The sequence below is a fragment of the Ammodytes marinus genome (genome assembly GCF_949987685.1).
Source record: "Ammodytes marinus genome assembly, chromosome: 14".
NCBI lineage: Eukaryota > Metazoa > Chordata > Actinopteri > Uranoscopiformes > Ammodytidae > Ammodytes > Ammodytes marinus.
In genome coordinates, this window is record NC_137218.1 from 8,509,654 (window position 1) to 8,531,530 (window position 21,877).

A 21,877-nucleotide genomic window follows, 5' to 3' on the forward strand; every position below is an offset into this window, starting at 1 on the left:
TCAGCCTCACCGGAAAGAAGTAACAACATGTCTACTGGAGCAGGAGCATGGAAGACAGATGATGGTGTTATTCTCGCATGCTGGTCCACCTGTATCCAGGTGAAGGTTGAAGAGTCTGCGTGGAGGGGCGTTCCTGCGTGCAGTTACATAGCGTGTCTTCAAGGCTAAAGATGCAGCAAAATATATAGCTCCACATGTGAGTATTGCTTCACTCAGGACCTTCTCTTATCCACATTTTATTGTCTGAAACTTATTGGTATAAGTAGATTCATGACAATGTATGCATACTGCATAAATTAGATGGCAAATGTTTAAGTGATTCATATAAAGGTACCTTTGGATAGTTATTTTAGATGGTTGTGTGTTGTGTCATAGTAGCTAAATATCACAATACTACCTCTCTTATCTGCTGTGAGAAAGACATTCCTGAACAGATTTATAGTTTTAGTTTAGTTTATAGTTTATAAAAAGTATTTTCCATTTAAACCTTTTAAAATATTGTTTTACATTGATTGAGATACAATTCATAAATCAGAGCCTAGCATTGGTGTCTTCTGATTTTATTAAAAAGGGTAACCACATGTTCCCAGACAGATATGAGCCTTTGTGGTCTGTACATGACCCTACAATCAGAAGGACTCTGCTATCAGAAGACTTTACTCAGCTATAGGTTTGGTCCTCGTTTTTAATGCACAGCTCAGTTCTGACCTCTGCTGTGAAGCTGCTGCCACTGCATCAGGGTTTTGACCCACATCTGTCACATGCAGTTCCCTTCACATACACACTGGGGGGCTGTGTTTGGATTCAGATACTGTATCATTGATCATTATTCATTTAGCTAATGTGCAGAATTTCATGACTGAGGTTTACTCACATTTGTGTTCAATATGTATTCACAGTGTAACTTAATTCAGCAGCAATATTGTTTGTTTGTTTGTAACCTTTATTTAACCTCGAAAGATCAATTGAGGGGTGACCCTCTTTTACAATGACGTCGAGTACAGATACACAATATACAATGAGAATACATAACAAGTTTACACACACACACACACACACACACACACACACACAGACAACAACAATTTAAAACATTCAGATCAATTGAATGAAATAAATAATAGCCTAATTAAAACAGTTACAAGTGTGGAGGGGTTGATTCAAAATAATACTTTTAAATTGGTTAACAGATATGAGTGTATTTATTTTAATTGTATGTTGTAGGCTGTTCCAGGAGTCAGGGGCACTATAGCTAAAAGCGGTTTTACCAAGCTCAGACCGGGCATAGGGGACATATAACATGATCATGTCAGTTGAGCGGGTTTGATAAAGCCCATCTGAAATAAGCAGCATTTCTGTCAGATAGAGTGGTAGCTTTCCAGTCAGAGCTTTATATATAAAAATATGCCAGTGTGCATCACGTCTCTCCTTAAGGGAGGACCACCCAACCTTTTCATATAAAACACAATGGTGTGTATCATAAGCATCTCCTGTAATGAATCTCAAAGCAGAGTGAAATACAGAGTCAAGGAGTTTAAGGCATGAACGAGATGCATGCCGATAAACCACATCACCGTAATCAAGGACAGACATAAAAACTGCCTCAATAATCCTTTTCCTACTAAACAACGGGAAGGTAGCTTTATTCCTATAAAAATATCCAATCTTTTGTCGCAGACGACAGACAAGATTTTTTATGTGAAATGTAAAAGAGAGTTTTTCATCTAGCCAGATACCAAGGTACTTATATTCAGAGACTTTTTCGATCAAAGAACCGTTTACAGCATAGATGCATGCACTATTGTCTAAATCTCTAGCCCTAGAGAACAACATGAATTTAGTTTTAGTCTGGTTAAGGACAAGTTTAAGTGAAATAAGAGCATTCTGAAGAGCATTAAAGGACAGTTGCAGGTTCTCAATAGCTGACTTTGCAGAGTCAGCAACACAATACAAGATGGTATCATCAGCATATAAATGGATTTGACAACCACTGACAAGAGACACAATATCATTGATGTAGATGGTGAATAGTACCGGACCTAAAATTGAACCTTGTGGAACACCTTTGGTTATGGGTAAGAAACCAGATTGGATATTACCTAGCTTCACACATTGAGATCGGTCAGAAAGGTAATTACTGAACCAGCTACACGCATTTTCACTAATACCAATGTTAGCCAATTTATCTAATAGTAAAGAATGGTCTACTGTATCAAAGGCTTTACTGAGATCAATAAAGAGGGCAGCACAGTGATTACTATTATCTAAGGCAGAGACAATATTGTTAGTAACCAGAGTGATGGCAGAGATAGTGCTATGGTTAGTTCTAAAACCAGATTGGTGAACAGATAAAATAGTGTGACTTGAGAGAAATGTTTTCAATTGGTAATTAATAAGGGATTCCAGCGTTTTTGACAGACATGACAGTCTGGATATTGGCCTATAGTTATTAGGGTCAGTTTTTTCTCCCGCTTTATACAAAGGAAGGACACAAGCTGATTTCCAGATCCTTGGAATAACGCAGGAAGATATAGAAAGGTTAAAAATGTGGGTAATACACTCTGCAATTACAGGGGCTGAGAGTTGGAGAAAGAATGGGTCTAGGTTGTCTTCTCCAGTGGATTTCTTGGGGTCAATGCTTAAGAGAGCATCAAGAACCATACTGGAGGACACAGGAATAATAGAAAACTGAGGAACATCATTGGTGGTAGGCATATGAACCTGTTCAAGGGGTAGCTGGTTGTCTGCTAGAGAAGATCTAGAGTTGTCCTCTTTGAAGATATGGCCAGCAACATTAAAATGTCTATTAAAACCAGCGCAGATCTCGGTTTGATCGGTAATAAAACTATCATCAAATTTAACCTGAATTGGAATAGAAGCTGATGTAGCAGCTACTATACTTACCATAGTACCGCACTACATAGCCTACATATTGTATTTGCAATGGATCCACCTGCTCACCTATTGTTTACATCTCAGTAGATATTTGTTTACAAGGTGTTCATCCTACACACTATTTATATTTATGTGCAGTCCTGTCTAAAACCCTGTCTTATTACAACTATACATTGACTAAAACCTGCTCAAATGACAGTTTAGCCTACATTTTACTGTTACTGCACACCTGTCTTTCACAGTTATATATTTTATTTCTTTATATAACACGTAGGCCTAATTTAATTCTATATTTTAGTTGCTGCACTATTTTTGTCAAGATCGATGTGTTTTTAAATACATATTTGTTTTAGAATAATTTGCAGTAGATCGAACCGTTTTACTATAATGCTGATGAGTATGAACTATGAATGTGATTAGAGATGTACGTTACCTTAACCTCTGTGTGACCATGGGGTTGAGCTAAAATAAAAACAACATGTATGACTTATATTTGACTTTGCATTGAGTTAAACGTGGCATAAATTCTCGTTCTTATTCCTTAATTGATATTCTGAGTGTTTGGAACATCATGAGTGTTAAAGGATAATGTTCATGGTTTTTGGTCTTGAGGCTTACGCTCTGGCTCAAATTCCAAATCTCAAAAGTCCTAAATGGATTTACTGATTAATTTTGAATTGTCTAAAGGGGGTGCAGCTTCTTTATAGTCACTCACAAAATCCAGTCACCATGGCTGAAGGCTCCTCACGTCCAATGTAGCCTACTGTTTTTTTTTTTCAATAAAAAACCTCAGTCCTTTTTGTTATGCAAACAATGTATCTGTTTGTTAACTAAATGTAAGGTCAAGGGATTCCAGTAATTTTTTTAAGCCATTGTATGAGTTTGAGTATTTCAAAGAATATCGGGGTACTATTGTGGATCGCAATTAGGCTATTTTGGCATAATGGGAAATTACATTTTCATATCGTCCCATGTCTAATTGGGAACCAGTCATATCCCTGTTTGAAAGGCCAAAAGGGTTCCCAGATAGCAGGGCGACATTGATTCAATGTTGAAATTCCATCTGTTTCATCAGAATGGTCAGGGTTGAAATTTCAATGATAAAAGAGACATGAATTCAATGTTGAAATACCACCATAGACTGATCATTGTTATGGTTGAAGTGTAAATTATAAAATTTACATTAATTCAATGTTGAAATACCACCATAGACTGATCATTGTTATGGTTGAAGTTTCAATGATACAATTGACATTTATTCAATGTTGAATTACCACCAGAGCCAGATTGTTATGGTTAAAATTTCAATGTTAAATCGATCATACTACTACAAAAACAAGATCAAAGGAACATTCCATTATATAGTATTATATGTCCTCTGATGATCTTATTACAATAATTTTTCAATATTGATCATCATCTGAAATACCGGTCTAAAATTCAAAAAATGCCCCCGAGAAAACCTGACCAATCAGAAGAGGGAATTATTTTTCAAGCGTTCTGCTGAAAAGACAAAGGCCATTTCTAACTGAAACTGACCATGGACACTGAGGGATACTGAAGACTCAGTACTTTAATTTAATTTTTAAAGTAGACTCTTATTTGCCTTAGTGTCTAACAGTTCTGTGTTGTTTCTTCTTCTCGTAAATATAAAAATGTCCCCCATGTACTCTGAAGCCCTTAGTAGGCCTACTGTGAATAAGCCTACCATGCACAACACAAAAAGTAACATTATTTACAAGCTTATCTTGGAACACGGGTTCTTAGACATTATTTAAGAATATATATTCTTTCTTTTTTTGTGTGCGGTTTGCAATGAATCGTGCTTAGAGTTTCGAGTTTTGGAGGATCCGTAATGGCCGGGTTGGATCACATCATCACAATAGTTGCTGCGCTTTGCACTTTCAACTGCCAGAGAGTTCCATCAAGAGCAGTTGGTGCTTTTCTGAAAGCTCTGTGACTTCAATAAAAGGTAGGACTAAACAAATAAAGTGTGTTGTTTGTTTGGGGGAAGATGAGACATTATAGTCTGTGTTTTTATTCAATTAAACCTACATTTTTGTTTCAACAACAGAAGGTCCTGAGCAGTGATGAGCTGGATAATCTGGACTATACTCTACTACTCCATGAATGAGACATGGGCTGACCAGTAGTGAGTCTCTAGTGTTATCAGCATCTACAAGCCTTTGCTATGCCTGTACCTGTATTAACAAATGTTCTATCCTTGTCCACAGCCTGTGTTGGACTGCATTTTAGGGTTTTCATTTTGCTGCTGCTGCTGAACGTGGAGAGGAACTTTGGCATGCCACTAAATACGCACTACTCCGTCCCAGTGCCTGTGGACATCCCAGTGTTCACAGGGATATGACCTGCTTAAAGTGGTGAGATATAGGCCTATTACATTACATTATCTGAAATTACCATTATTCCTTACAAAAAATACCTATGATTCTATATCTACTATAGTGGATATAGTGATGTGAAGACATGGCGTTGTATGGTAGGTTGTTACAATAAAGTTGCAGTTCAGAAATCCCACTTGTTACTTGCCAACCCGAGTGTCCCGTCCCCCAAACACCACACTGTCTTGTGCCGTTCTGTCTGTCTTGCTTGTACCGACCTATGTTATTTAAATTCTAATTCTTATTTCATTCTTTTTTAAGTGCCTTGCAACAAGAGCATAAAGCAGAACACAACAAAACTACTGACTACATCATATCCAGCTGAGTGAAGTGGCTCGACAACGTGCCCTGACGGTTGGGAGGAATTGCTTGTGGTGGATGTGAGATTAAAGGATGGAATAAAATGTAATCACATCTGAATGATGTTTGTTTGTTTTTTTACTTTAAATTCAAGATATTTGATTCAAAACTATGTAAATATGTACGAGTTAATACCTACGTAAAGCAGGATTGATTTAATATTTTTTCAATGGTTAATCAATGATTGAATTTAACTTAAACCAACATTGGTTTTACATCTATTTTTATGTTTTTTCAATCATTGAAACAATGTTATTTCAGGGTGCAAGCCTGGTCATAAATCAACCAAAACCATCAGAAAACAACATTGTTTCAATGTTAATTAGATCAATGCATCAACATTGATTCAAAGTTGAATCAATGTCAAATCAATGATTTAATTTTACTTGAAACAACATTGGTTTTACATCTATTTTGATGTTGAAACAATGTTATTTCAGGGTGCAAGCCTGGTCATAAATCAACCAAAATCATCAGAAAACAACATTGTTTTCTGATTCAATCACTGTTTGCGTTCAAACCACGTGTATTTGTATTGCACAGAGTAGAAAGGCCTAAAGGGTTAAAGATCAACTCGGCAGCAAGATATTCACATTCAGCAGGTTTTGCTCTCGGCTCTCTCCAGCAGTTTCATCGCTCGGCGGGCAGCAGCGCTGGCTCGCTCCGATATCTCAGCTCGCTGTGGATTGTGGGAGAGGACTCTGCCCAGGCTCGTTACCGGACTACCGGAGACATTTTTCGCTCTGCCATTTCAGTTCTGTAAGTAACCCACTCGGTTTGCGAACCGTCATTTTGACTCGAGCACAGTCGCGTCTTGTCGCGCGAGCCGGTGTCCTCTCACCGAGCCGAACCGTTCGTGTTGCCATTTCGTTCGTTGCCTTTCTGGCATGGAGGCCCGGAGACGGAGCTGCTGGAGCTGACAGGCGGAAAGGGGAGGGGAGGAGGAGCGGGCAGCTGCCTCCGCTCTGCCGGGGTTATTTCCACCCGAAAGCTTGCCAACCTCACCAGGAAAATGTCCCTCGCGTCGTCTGACAACTCCATTTTAGCCGTTAGTTGTTACCAGTCTGTGCCCGTGAAATAAATACAATACCGTGTAGCGGCGCGAGACGTTCAGAGGGGCTGTTGGCATGCGGAAATCGTTTCCTTGTCAGTGGAGAGAAATGCCCAGTGTGGCGGTCAAACCAAACACACCTACCTAAGATGCACCTGACCGGAGTGGATACGAATGCAGCAGATGTGTTTGTGCTTTCTGGTGCTCAATAACGTCGTAATTGCAGCTGTTGTGTTTGTTATGTGATGTGTCGCGTGAAACCTTTAGATTTGGGACACAGTCTGGCCTTTGGCTGGGCTAATTGATTCACTAACATACAGCTAATTGGCGTCTGCATCCGCTGCAATGGAAAAAAGACTCAATATTTAGGCTACGTGTAGCCTAATTAAATTATAAGCGAACTTGACTTGGAATATTAGACTTTGTTAGGAGTTTTACCATAAATACTCAGAGCTAGGAAGCATATTAACGTTCAATAATTGACCAATTCCAGAATACTAATAGCTTGTTATTTAATAAAATAATCCGTTTACAGCAGTGATCAGAGGGACAGGCAAAACTCTTATGATAATCCATGTCTATCTCGTGATCATGGGCGACCTTAACAAAACAGCCTAATTTGAATATTTGGTCATTTATGCAAATATATAAAAATACTGAAGTTTTGTAAAGAAATTTCTGAATAGATGAAACTGAGATATTCTTATAGATGCATCCAGGGTATTTGTAGTTATTAATGGAATGGAAGTGCAGAACTAACTGCTGCAGGTCTCTCTTGGTGATGAATACACTTGTTTTGAAGCACTTTGCCCCTAATGTATTACCAGCTAACAATGATGTTTCTTTTTATTATATTAAGTAAAAGTTTAGTACTGGGTGTCGAGATATAAACACGATGCATTTCTCAGTATAGCAGCATTTACAAACTGGTGTCGCACCCCTAAACTGGCACAGGAGCTCAGAAAAATCCATTGGAAAAAAGTGTCTAACAAATATCTCAGTTGTTGATTTTACTGCTGAGAAAAAAACCTGGAGCAGAAGGTATAAAATCAATGCACGATCACCGAACGCTTACATCATGTAAATGCACCAACAGCGTTGTTGTAATTAGTCAGAATTCCTCATGGGGGCGACAAGTTACTCACTATAGCTTTAAAACTTATTTCATATTTTACTCTGCATTAAAGAAAAAGGTTCACACTATATCTGTTAATGGATGGTGTGGTTGACGTGTCCCTGCAGAGTGCAACACTGGTAACATCCTCAGCACCATGTCTAGCCGAGGAGGAAAGAAGAAGCTGACCAAGACGTCCCGGTCCACCAAGGCCGGTGTGATCTTCCCCGTGGGCCGCATGCTGCGCTACATCAAGAGGGGCCTGCCCAAATACCGCATCGGGGTGGGGGCGCCCGTCTACCTGGCTGCCGTCCTAGAGTATTTGACCGGTGAGATTTATGTTATCCTGTATCTGTATCTTTGAATACAGCGACAATATTTGATCAGCAATCTGGTATTGTTGGACTCTTTTCTCTATGACAGCAAATGTTAATGGATCTATGAAATTGGTTACTTTTTGGTGTTTTCTTACAGACTTTATATGTTTTTTTTTTGTTGTGTTTCTTTTACTATAAGGGCCTTTTTAATTTTGTCCGAAATATAATGTGTACAAATTATTTGTATTCAGTGATATTCACTCCAGGCAGAAAGGAATGCAACCAGGAACTTTTCTGCCAACCACTTTTATAAAGTAAATTTTTTGTTACTTGTGTAGCGGAGATCTTGGAGTTGGCAGGTAATGCAGCCAGAGACAACAAGAAGGGGCGCGTCACACCTCGACACATCCTGCTGGCCATCGCCAACGATGAAGAGTTGAACCAGGTCAGCTGCTGCATATATCTGGATTCATGTTAACTTGATATTATGTTACCTTTATTTTGAAGAGTTCTAATCTGCCACTTGAAGGACAACTCAAATTAATTGATCAATTCAATCAATAATTTTACAGTGTGTCAACAAGTTTTTAGGTCAATTTCTTACTTTCCAGGCAGTGTGGGATCATGCAAAGGCCATTTTTTAAACACTGTGTACTTCTGTGATCAGTTGCTGAAAGGTGTCACCATCGCAGCAGGTGGAGTGCTGCCCAACATTCACCCAGAGCTGCTTGCTAAGAAGAGGGGAGCCAAGGGAAAACTGGAGGTGCCTATGTCACCTGCGCCCGAGAAGAAACCCAAACCGGTCAAGAAATCAGCGGGCAAGAAACTGAGTGGGAAGAAGGCAGCAGGGAAGGCTAAGGTAATAATACTTTATGTGAACAGGCCAAAAGTCTGGCTGTCGTGATTGAGCACCAGAATAATTTAATTGTATCAGATGGGGCTGTTTTATTTTAATAAAGAAAATGCCAAATATACTTTCACAATCCACTGAATCCAGTATCTGTAGACATGTCATGCTCAAACACAGTACTAACAGTTCTTGTCCACAGAGGGATGTTTTTAAATTTGAGGATTCACTCACATTTAGACATTTAGGGTTATGGCAACAATACATAGGCCTATACATGATACACGTAAGTAGTTTACGTATGTTGTAGTAGTAGTAGACAACAAACAAAATATATTTTGATAGGCAGAAAAAAGTTTAATAAACGTCCAAAACCAAGAAATATCAAACCTACTGAGACAAAAATGTTGTTAGTGTAAAAACAGCTCCAGTATAGATTCTGTAGCTCTTACCTCCCAACAGAAAACACTGTTCCTTTAGAGAAAAACAAAGCTTTGCACAGTGTAAACATGTTTTCTTTGCCCTCAACAGAAGCAGGGTGAGGTAAGCAAGGCGGCCTCAGCAGACAGCACCACAGAGGGGTCTCCAGCCGATAGCTTCACAGTGCTCTCCACCAAGAGCCTCTTCCTGGGCCAGAAGGTCAGTTCACTGTCTGTGGGAATATACAAATTACAGACTGGTTTAAGCTAAATGTGTAATACACCACAGTCTATATTGAATGATTATAGTATTAAGGCTTATGAAGAAATAGTATTTTTTGTCAAGTCTTTGAAAATTTACAAATATATGAAGTTAGCCATATGTAGATACATATTTTATTCATGTCTTCAATAGTAAGGCTGAAATTGGCCTTCAGGGAACATAATGCCAAGGCCACTATTTAATATTTTAAAAGTTAAAGGAAGATAAAATGCTTTGATGTGTCTTCCAGTTCTCTGTTTACGTTTAAAAAAAAACTCTTATATCTTAAAAAAAAAGCTATCATTGAAAAGATATGTATTTTGCCTGCAGCAGGGTTTTATATCGAAAATCATTTTGCAGACTTAAGACGACAAACTGTTAGATGTCTTTTTTCTATACTTCCCAATCATAACCCATCCAGTTTATGATGATGAAATGAATCAAAGTGAAAATGTTACATTTTCATCACACTGTACTTTTTAACAGATCTGCTAAAATTCACAAGCCTTGGTATCAGATCTTATGCTGCTACAGACTTGATCAGTTTACTAAGCTTGAAGTCTTGCTGTAAAAACCATGGATGCTATGCTTACTGCTTGTCTATAGTATCACAGATCTGTCAGATGTGTTAGCTCCACATCACTTTGGTCTTGCCTAACATGAAAACATTTTTGTTGAGTTGCCACATGGAAGTCAATTTGCCTAAAAGTCTCGTCCATGCCCTTTTTTTTTATAAACGTTCAAGTTTCAAAATCATTAATGATCATCAGAGATCAAAAGCTTGTAAAAAAGGATTTGAGCTTTAAAATCCCATAAAGGGCAGAACACGACATTGTGTGTCAGACGATGAATGACTCAAGAGTGATGCAAGAAGTGTTACTGATTCCCTGTTTCTCAAATTTGCACAGCAATAGCAATTTGCTGATTTATTCTGATTCTTCCCCCGCTACTGTGCACACTCTTTGTACTAAAAAGAAAGTGATATACAGAAACAGAAAATTCAATATTATCTGTAGAGGAACAAGTGTGGGGAATTTACTTTCAGAGTTTAGCATTTCAGCTCACTTGTGAATTTAAACTGCTACTTATGGCGTCACATGCTTTGGTCTACCCTGCATATGATAATACTAATATATAATTTAATACTAGCTCATTAACCTGACCTGATGTAGCAGCACACACACAGTCTCGTTTTGCCCATATCAATTGGTTACACATTTAATTATTAATGTCACTTTTCTTAGCTTGTGTTTTTTTTCAGTAAACTTCTAAAATTGTTTCCACTGTTTTGCTTGCCTTTCACCATGTATTAATTAAATTTTTAAGAACCCCAGAAAACCACATAGACTGTAGAAAATATATATTAAATACATAAAAGAGCACAGCTGCTGTTGTGAAGCCTACTATTTTTTTTTTGTAGAATGGCTCAGGGCTGATTAAAGCAGCAGCTGAAATCACTGGAATATAATTAATCAAATGAATGTAGTTAACCTCCCACTGATTAAGAAAATGAACTTGCGAGTAGAAAAGGCTATTCTGTTTCTGTTTCATAGAGTTAATTATCTTGATTGCACCTTTTCTGCCCAAGTCTTCAGTCTGTTGCCATTGCTACCAATCTCCCTGCTTTGTTCTGAGAAAGAGCTAGGCCTTTTCATGATCCTGTTTAATTCCTTTCAAGTGATACATGGTGTTTCGAATAATGTCTGACTAATGAATCATTTAATACGATACTAACATGATGTGGCATTTTTGCATTGGAAAAACAGCAAGAAGGATACCTTGACATTTTAAATTTGTCTGTGTGAGCATGGTCCTTAATTTGTTTTAGTAAAATTGCTGGCTTTCAAATTTAACTAATGTGAATTATTCTTGTTTATGCCACCAAATTCATCTACAGATGATGGTAAGAATAACTACATTATTTAGGAATACCAGGACTAAAGGAAAATTGCAAGGCATATAAGATGTGGACGGAATTAATTAAATACTATTTGCACTTTGTTATCGTAACTACAAACGCAAAAGGCTTCAACATTTTGTGTATGCTGCAGGACTTTCTCACGGAAAACATTTGTAAAAGTAGAGAACAGATTTATCGTTAATGTGACTAGCAACAGCTGTGTTGTCCTGCTATGACCAGTTTTTTTTTTTTCAAACAACCTTTTTTAACAGGGATTTTCAAACTTCTACTTATTGGATCCATGTATCTGTGTTTGACAAGACTGGTGCTAATTATCCAGAAAACATTCCAGCATTTCTTAATCAATGCACCTGCAGGCCTGCTGTCATCCTGGAATTTCTTTTCAATTGGCTTTGTAAATTAGAAGAAGCAGCAGAAAGTATTTTGGATTGTATTTTAAATTGTGCATATCCCTTGGTAGGCATGCACAATGTAGCATGTGCCCACTGTGTGCTCTCAGATGTAGTGCGGGCAGGGATGCTGGATATCCAGTTTGAAAAAAAAAATGTCAAGGTATCCTTCCGCACCGTGTGTGGTGTGAATCTGGTTTTAATGGCTTTGCTTCTTCCTTACTCCTCTCCCTCCTCCTCGGCATGCCTCCCCCCTCGCTCCGCAGCTCAACCTTATCCACAGCGAGGTCAGTAACTTGGCTGGCTTTGACGTGGACGGGGTCATCAACCCCATCAATGCTGAACTTGAACTTAAAGATGATCTAGGTGAGCCCCCCTCCCCTCCCCACTCCAGTCCTCTCTGGTCTCGATGAGGTTTGAGATTCAAAATCCTTGAATGTTCCAAAGCTTGGAACCATCAACTCCAAAGTTGATGGTGTGGCTCACAGTGGGAAAACCTGGTGAAGATCTTAAATTTGAATTCCCAGTATCAAAGCAACAATTTTCTTTGGAGACGTTCAAAGATTTGATCAAATCTCCTCCTGCTTGCTCTTCCCATTGTGTAGATGTGTTGAGGTTCAATCCAGGTTCACCTCCTTTCATACGGCTGCCAGACCTCTTTTAATACTTAAAAACAACCACTGTTATTTCAGTATAGTTATTGGAATTAAGTAAAGCGCCAATTTCCAGAGGAAAAACGGACATGCACCTCTGAGTTGTTCACTGCAGCTTGGCTGTGAGGTTGGTGACCTGAAGTGGGATCATAGCTTTCTTTGCTCATTTTAGAGCTTGGAAATCAGGACGGCACAATTAATCAGAAAACACAATTGAAATGTATTTCCCTCATTTAAAAACTACAAAAATAAAAATTTACTACAAAAAGGAATAATACTACACAATGTAGTGTTATCAACTGTATTTAATTGTTGTACACCTGGCTAACCGTGCGGTCCTGCTTTCTAATGATTGTGAATGCTGGAGCACCTAGCATTCACACTATTGTTATCCTAAGTACATAATATGACCCACATGTCCTCATTTTCCTGTGAGGTCATCAGCCAATAAGGATCATGCTCACTTCACTGTCTCTTTTCTTCTCATTCTTCTCTTCCGTTCCCTTTTCCTCCTCAAACTGCTTTGTCCCATCTTGTGGCTCCTGATCACTCACTCTGTGTTTACCACCATGTTATTTGCCTGTGTGTCTTGTCGTTGTTGTTGTCGTCTGTAGTTGCAAGTTGTCCAAGCCGACATTTCCTCGGTGGAGAGTGACGCTGTCATTCACCCGACCAGCTCCACCCTCTATACAGGTGGTGAAGTAGGTAAAGGAACCACTGACCCCACGGAGGCCATCGCCAGTGTCTGTCTGCTCTCTCTCTCTCTCTGCATATTACAGATAGTTTGCACTGCAGTCTGTGGACTAACATCACAGGAGCAGCAGCACAGTTTATTTAGACAATCCATTCCAAAAAAGAACCCGCAACCCAAATCCCTTCTGTTCTTTACTGACAATGCTTCACTGTAGTATTTATTTAATTCTGTGAAACATTGACTGAAGGAACTATTGTTCTGTCAGTAGTATTAATAAACTCGCAAAGGCTTGAAAAATATGCGAGCAGGGACTTTTTCAAGTGAACAATTAAGTGCTTTTGGGGAAACTCAACTGCCAAAGAGTTGCAGTGCACATGCTGTGTCTTCAATAAACCTATCCCAGAAGACAAACTACAAGTGGACATTGTAAAAAGGATTATTTGAATTTGGCAGCTTACTGCATTAAAAAAGGCTGTTGGTTGGCAGCTTTTTTTCCAGAGAGTTTCTATCATTTATATGCTCCAAAAATGAACAGTGAACAGTGTTTTAAAATGCACTGTTTTACTACAACATCATGGAGCAGTAAGAATGGCTTGGATATTTGCAGACTGCCTCAACTTTTGCTGTAATGCAACTAGACGTTATCTGGCAAGTTGCTGCATTTGAAAAATACATTCTAGCAGACATTCTTGGTGGATTAGTTGTGTCACATGATAGCAATATTTTTACTGTTCCTTTATGAACACCACCCCAGGGACCTTAAGTCATGATCGTTGTGACAAAAGGTACAATGATTGATTCTCTGATGACTTTAAAGGATTGTAAGAATCCAGTGTCATTGTAAAATAAACTGCAGTGCAGTGTTTTGAGAAGCTTTCAAACTAATGGATCTACTAGAACCGGTCCTCCTGGATCCTGTGTCATCTCCCTGGTACCGAAGACAACACACCATAACCAGTGCAGCCCTGTGCAATGTTTCAACCACAGGGCAGCGTTCAGTCTGAATGCCTGATAACTTAGATATCCCTTTTTAGTGACACAGATCCTTCTCATAGCAGACAGTAATACGCGATTCTTATGTGAATATCCCATAAACATCAAACAGTAACTATTCACTGTCTCAAGCATATTTCAAGTGTTTGCGAGTTCATTTCCACATTATAGAGGCACACGCTACAGCTAGCCTGCTACATGTGTAAAAGCCGCTGGGTTAGTCCTTTTAACACGGTCGGCCCATGTGTCGCTGTGATGCTCCACCTTAAAGCAGTTCACCTTTACAAATAATCCAAGTCAAGAAAAATGTATACACTACTTTTATATGTAACGTCATCAAAGATAAGGTAGAATATATAGTGTTTAAATGAACAGATGTGTAGACAGAGCAGTTGAGTGTGTCAGGCTATGCATACACATTTATATATTTCTGTGCTGCTGCCTGTTGCTTTGTTCCACTTGACTGAAATGTGGACAGTCTGGGAATCAGTTCACGCCCTGTAACCTCAACCCCCCTCGACTGTGCTGTCTCTTCAGCTGATTGGAAGAAAATCCACTGATTGAGAAATTAATTTCCCTGAAGTGTGTGAAGAGTGTGGATGACTGGTTATTTTAATCAATGAGTGAATGAATATTTCAATATTTAGTCATAAATGACTCTACAGCAGGCTCTTATACTACAAAGGTTATCTTTTTTTTTCTTTCGCTTGCGTTTTGGCTGTAAAATTGGCTTATTTTCACTAACTTCTCTTTAAGGGCTGACATTAACCTTAATGTATTTTTTATTGCCTGATATATATTTTAAAGAGGACCTATTATACTACTTTTCTGGTCTTAATTTCTTGTTTTACACTGCTATAGAGCAACCTGACACGAATCACATCACAAAAAACTATGTAGATTTTCGGGAAGCACTTTCTCTTATTTTGGCGATCCAGCACATCCTGTCAACACTTGAGTGTGTGTGCTTCGGCAATCTCCGCTCTCTCCGCCTGTGCATCGGCCATCTCCGCTACCCTCCCCCCCTCCTGCAAACCCCACTCCGTTGTGATTGGTTACCTTCCTTCCGGAACACTTTCAGTGGCGGGATGCGCGAGCATGGACCTATAAGGGCGCGAGGCAGACGCGAACAGGGAAGTGACAGCATTACCATACATGGAAACATCCGCGTGGTCACGTCACAAATTTTTATGCGACGTCACAAATTATGAAAGGGTAGACCGCTTTGAAGACGTCACTTCTCGACTGGCTAGAATAGTGTTTAGTGCTCTGCACAGACACCCCAGACGGTCAGCAGGGAATACGTCGAAATGCATGTAAGTCATTATTTGATAATTTAGTATGGTTAAGCATGACTATGAATCATCATAACAACGTTTATAGGTCATAAAAGTCAAAAAGCATCATAGGTCCTCTTTAAGGAAATTGCAGCAATCCCCTTTAATTTTGTCTGGCTCTGGTAGACTTGAATCCCAGCTCTGGTTTCCTTGGTGCCCTCTCTCTTTAACTCTGAGTAAATCTGAATGAGTGTTTTTGATGTGAAATGACCTTAAGCCATCAAAAATAAAAGGAAAGAAACTGTTCAATTTGCTTTCCCAGTGGCCTCATTACTCCACTCCAGAGTTGAACTTAGATTGCTCCCTGAACTCTTTTATGTGCATGAAAACATGGTTAGAGCACTTTTACATTTCAATCAATAACATTCTGTTAGCCTTTTTTTCACTTTTTAAACATACCTTTCCCTTTTTAATGAAAATACCCTCTCAATCTGCTACAAATAAGCCAGTATATGAGGACAGAGGGAAGAAATTAGTGGGCCGGGGCTTTAATACATTAGTTTAACTGACTCCAAATGAGTCATTTGGAAAATAGCAGCTCTGGATTTTCGTTACTGGCTCAATAAAAGTCAAAAGATGAAGTGCAGATAACAGTGTGTTGCACGAGAGACATAAGCTCAGAGATTCAGAGAGAAGCCAGGTGAAGTGATTGACGGCATCGTTGTCTGCCTGCTCTACCTGTCTGTGCATCTGTCTCAACATCTGCCTGCTCGCCTGTCTGTCTGTCTGTCTGTATGTCTGTCTGTCTGTCTGTCTGTCTGCATGACATCACCTCTCCTCTGTCCTGCCGTCCGTCCGTCTGTCAGCAGTATGTGAAGACGTAATGGCTTCAATGCTCTCCTCTCCTCCACTTCACAGGCCTCGCTCTGGAAAAGAAGGGCGGGAAGGAGTTCACTGAAGCGGTGCAGGAGCTGAGGAAGAAGAACGGCCCCCTGGAGGTGGCTGGCGGTAAGTGCACAGAGCAGATGAGGTCAGGATTTGCCTACCAGTACTTACTGCTCTATCGATTTTTTTTTTTTTACAGAAACGACTGAGTTTCTTTAATATATTTGCCTGTAGTATTGCAAAATCAGGGTTTGGTCTGTTTCTCATTATTTAATCGACCTCAATCAAGTGAGGCTCTGCAGACAAGACTCAAAATTAGCTGTACCAGCCCCAATTAAACAAGCAAATGATATTGGTTGTTATTTTTTCACATATTGACAGATTAGACTGCAGACCGGCGTCTGCTATCAATTGCAGATATTAGGCCAATATCTAACACTTATTTGGATTGTGAAATTGTTCATGTAGCAAATTAGACACACAACTGTAAGATCTCTTATATTTCTACTTTATGAAGCGAGATTGGGCTGAAGGCAGCCTATAGGGCTAGATTATTTCCTTGAATTTTAGAAGGTCAGAAATGACTAGACAATGAAGACAACTTAAAAAACTTGGCTTTAACTAATTATATTTCTAACAAGCTTAGAAGCTACCTTGACCAAAGCCTTGTGAATATTTAGTGATCAGGAGGCACTAATACTAAGAACAGGGTGGAAAGAGAGTTCTGTGCGAGGATGTGGTCACTTTGCTGCAACTGGTTCTAGCAACTTCCATATCCACTTTATTAAAACAATGCAAGTGTGAACTTAAACATTGACACTACAAAAAGCAACACTGAAATCATCTGTTCTTCTGTTATCATTCTTTATAGCTCCCTCTCATTTGTTTATCTTTCATATTGTTTTGACACTTGACACTGACATTTCGTGATTTTTCTTCCAATGTCAATATATGAAAGATTAACAAAGTGCAGATTGATCTACTCAAGCACCACCCAGCTCCTATGACAGTGATGTCATAGGAGCATCTCTCTCCACACACACACACACGCATGCACGCACGCACGCACGCACGCACGCACGCACGCACCCAAAGCTAAACAGGGCCGGGTGCTTATGGCCTCTGTTTCCACATTCAGTAAATGATGTCAGGACACTTAAACAAGGATTAGCCCTTTGGTCGCGCTGCCCAGGTTTCTCTTTTTATAATTGACCCTTTTGGAGAATCAGTGAAATGATCAAAGACCTTTAGTTTTGGCACGTAGCATGTATTCTTGTACTTTGGTCTAAAACTACAAGCGTAAGTCAGTAAGTCCTCATTTTGGTCCCTTGTGTCTCTTTCATTATTTATTACTCACAGTCACTTTTTCAAACACTCCCCACCTTCAACACTGCTCTCTCCTTCAGCCAACCTAGCTCAGCATCATAATCCCGGTCAGTGTGTGGAGCTCAGAAATAGATTTCCAGGCCAAGCAACAGCTTGTTAGGGATTCTGTGGATCTGCAGTCATCCTTACTATACCAGACCTGGTTTGGAAAAACAAGTTCTACAGGATGTTTTAAGAATACTAATAAAAGGTAATTTTGCTCACGACGTAGATATTTTGTTATTCAAGCAGAAGTTCAATACATTTAGTTTAATATGCCAAAAATAATATGGACACACTGTCATTTATTTGGGGTCAATCCTACTTACACCATCTTGCTGCTGTAAATACTCAACAGTACAGCTGTTGATGCTGCTTGAAATGACTAAGCCTGTCCACAAAGAGCACTGACAGGTTTATTTTTCCCAAATTCTAAAACATTATTATTCAACAAATGAAATTAGTTAGCCTTTTTTTTTTTTTTTTTTTTTTAATTAAGCTATACATTTTTTAACTTTTTGTAAATGTAAGCCTTCAGTTCAAAATGTGGGCTTTGGGCTGAGAGACAAGAAGAAGGCATAAAAGGTAAACGTGTTGAAAGATGAGCTATCGCAAGGTTGGGTTTGGTATTTTGTCTTATAATTTATTGTAAAAAAGAAATAACAAACTACATCAACAGAAAAGTTGCAGTGCTGTCCACATAGTTTGATTGACAGTTGTGCAGTGCTCAGACACAATCATCCCACACTGTTCCTTCTTCCCAAACCTGGAACCCGTAATCATCATCTTCCACACACTTTACCTCCACACCAGCAGATCACACAGAAGGGTCTGACTGTCTGAAGTCTCTCCATCCTCTCTGTGTTCCATTTGGAAAGCTGCTGGTCTCAGCCTTGACTCCAGTCCAGTCAAACGTTTGCTGTGGGCTAATACATTCTGACTAGGGCTTCCCTCACTTCACTGAGTCGGGGCTTTGGCCCTGTTACTCCATCCTTAGCTGCTGGTTTGACTCTGGAGAAGTGATTTTTCCGGGCCCACCTCACTGTTATACTCTGGCCAAACCATTTTAAGCTCTGGGATATTTGTTACATGCATTTTCCACTGAGCAAAGTGTTATTTTAGCATCTCGGTCCTCCAAACTCAACTCTTAAATTTCAATCTTCTGACAAACTTCTGACAACTGGTTAACGCGGCTGGTGTTGACTGTAAGACAATGGAGGTGACGTAAGGAATTGTCAGAGGTGACCGAGTTCACCCACTGTCTGAGCTAAACTAACACAGATTTTCAATAAATAATGGAGGTGGCAGCTGTGGTTGACTGCAAACATTGTTCTTTTGTTTCGTTTCATTTTGTTCTCAATGGTGATGTGCATCATTTCAATGTTGGAAGTTCAGCAGTGACACCTCATTTCTTTTTTTTCTGGGCTCAGAGATGAACGTCATACAGTTTTTCTTTGTTTTTGAATAGTGATTTAGAATATTTAAAATGCTGTAGCTTGCCAACGCTGGCACGGCAGGTGATATGCCTAAAAGACAAAAATGCCAAATATTCACAATTTTTTGACTTTCTGACCTAGGATGATTTGGTGCTTTTCTTTGCTTTATATCATTGTAAAGTAAAGTGAATATCTTTTGATTTTGGACTGCTTGGTTGAAGAAAAAGATTGAAGAACTTGAAGATGTTGGCTTGGAAAATTGTTTTATTTTAACAACTTGATATTAAGTATTTATTTTAATTATTTTATATTATATTATATATTTATTTTAAAATAGTCCTTCATCACAGCCCAACATGTATTCATCATAAATCCATAAGTATCTTGATTTAAAAATAAATGTATGGATAAATATGCTAACAAGATGATGCAACCTCATCATTGCTTTTTACCAAACTTTTTTAACCTGAATGTATGTTTTTTTTTGTGCTCCTCTGCTTTGTCTTCCTCTTACTTTTCTTCTGACTAACCCTCCTTTCTCCTCTCTGTCCCTCAGCTGTGTTGTCCTCTGGCTTCGGTCTGCCTGCGAAGTACGTGATCCACTGCAACAGTCCAGGCTGGGGCTCCGACAAGTGTGAGGAGATGCTGGACAAGACGGTGAAGAACTGCCTGGCTCTAGCTGATGAGAAGAAACTCAAATCTGTGGCTTTCCCATCCATTGGCAGTGGAAAGTACGTAAACACACACACACACACACACACACACACACACACACACACGCACATTAACACACATTAACTGACAAACAAGGCATCATGAGGTCACTTATTTTGGGGTGTTTTCTGATGCTGCTGAAAAAAGTGCAGTTACCATGTTTCCTGCAAAAAAAACTTTGTTTGTATGTAGGTTGACAAATGTAATGCCACAGACTTGGTCAAGTGAATAAAGCATGATAAGCCTCCAGCTTTTGACCACATTTCACTAAGTGATTATGCTTTCTTTCTGTGTGTCAGGAATGGTTTCCCAAAGCAGACGGCAGCCCAGCTCATCCTCAAAGCCATCTCCAGCTACTTTGTGTCCACCATGTCCTCTACCATCAAGACCGTCTACTTTGTGCTGTTTGACAGCGAGAGCATTGGGATCTACGTGCAGGAAATGGCCAAGCTGGAGACCAGCTAAAAGAGTTTGGAAAACTCCCCTCCCCCCTTTTCCCCCGATCCGTTTTTTTTTCCTGAAAGGAAATAGGAACGTGTTTACTCGTGATTTGTTAAATATGAAGAGAATAAGAAAAAAAGAAAAAGAAGGATCTTTCTATAGGCCAGGAACTTGTTTTTGCATTATATATTTGTGTTTTTCCTATATTGTTTTTAATTTTCTTATCTACCTGTCAACTGGCGTTTAAATGTAGAAGTGCACTGTTCATTCTGCGGTCTTTGAATACAAACGGTGCCATACAAAACAGACTCACTGTAAGATTTAAATTTCATGGTATACATGGTAAAAGATGTTATGAGAGATAGCTCCACCTCAATTACCAGGCTTCCAGAGAAGTCCAACAAATACGGGTTAATGCATGTAATGGCAGTAAAGATAGCAAAAAAAAAAAGCTATTCTCTTTCTTTTAATTTCAGAAACACGGAAAACTTATTGCAGTCTGTATTTTTGGGATTTTAAGTTTTGGATCATCTATGTTGTTAACAGTACTGTATAATGAGAGGGTAAAGCATAAAGAAAAGTTCAGTTTTCTCTACTTTGGTCTTCAGGAGACTAATATACCAGGAATATGGATATATTTTTGTTTGTTTTTGTGTTGTGTGTTTGTTTGTTTTCACAGGCAACAGATTTGTTTCCTTGTGCACTGCAGCGATCTTAAATTTCCCTCCAAGAAACATAATCAGTTTGGAAATACACAAATTAATTTTCATGTTAATGCCCATATCGAGCCAGTTTTTGCTGTAAACACCTGTTGGTTGTCATTTACAGTAAAAGTACTTAACTTCACCTCTGATGTTAAAATGGTACATTTGGGAATTGGAGATTTTTGCAGAGCACAAATGGTTTATATTGTGTGTTCCTATCTGTGTTTGTATAGATGGAGTAGTTTGTGAAATGTTATAGTGAAATGTTGGACTGTAACATAGAATTTTATTTTCTATTTTAATTTTCACACTTGATTCTTAAAAGGCACAGATCGTTTGGAAAAGATAAAAATAGTGAGACAGTTTTTTTGGTGTGTGTTTTGTCTTTGTTAAGCCATAAAAATAATGTATTCATTTTTGCTGGAAATATGAGGCTCTCTGCTGTTGCTGTCGGTTTGCTCTTACAATCAGCTGGCACCAGATGGCGCCCTGTAATCAAGAATTGGATCCTTTTCATCTCAGCCATTTTCTATGCAGCAGCAGCAGGCCTCTACACACAGACGCTTGTCGATTTGAGTTGGATTTAAAATTGGGACTGACGGACGTGTACAAGGAACCAGACTGCACTGCTGCATTTGGACTTTTCAAAAGCCTAACTTTTCGTATAAAAATAAATAAATAAATGTAAAATGCTTTCTAAACAATTGCTACAATTGATGATTCTACATAAGGTCTGTA

At 39.0% G+C, this 21,877-nt stretch overlaps 1 protein-coding gene across 2 annotated transcripts; it reads left to right on the top strand.

Moving 5' to 3' along the window:
• Window positions 1–66: 66 nt before the first annotated feature.
• On the top strand, window positions 67–21,504 carry macroh2a1 (macroH2A.1 histone). Of its 2 annotated transcripts, none has more exons than XM_080040452.1 (9): window positions 67–196; window positions 7,951–8,151; window positions 8,478–8,584; window positions 8,807–8,998; window positions 9,518–9,625; window positions 13,245–13,335; window positions 16,513–16,602; window positions 19,837–20,011; window positions 20,294–21,504. In XM_080040452.1, exons 2-9 carry the CDS (start codon window positions 7,980–7,982, stop codon window positions 20,457–20,459), a joined length of 1,101 nt encoding a protein of 366 aa, XP_079896578.1. In that variant the 5' UTR covers window positions 67–196; window positions 7,951–7,979; the 3' UTR covers window positions 20,460–21,504. The 2 variants fall into 2 exon arrangements, with proteins under 2 accessions (XP_079896578.1, XP_079896577.1); XM_080040451.1 differs by lacking the exon at window positions 67–196 and adding an exon at window positions 6,286–6,416.
• Window positions 21,505–21,877: the final 373 nt, after the last annotated feature.

Bases quoted from the DNA above. Each gene is read 5' to 3' on its own strand.
- macroh2a1 (XM_080040452.1), top strand. From the start codon at position 7,980: ATGTCTAGCCGAGGAGGAAAGAAGAAGCTGACCAAGACGTCCCGGTCC. The intron at 8,585-8,806 runs GTCAGCTGCTGC...TTCTGTGATCAG, and splicing joins ACGATGAAGAGTTGAACCAG to TTGCTGAAAGGTGTCACCAT. The intron at 20,012-20,293 runs GTACGTAAACAC...TCTGTGTGTCAG, and splicing joins CCATCCATTGGCAGTGGAAA to GAATGGTTTCCCAAAGCAGA.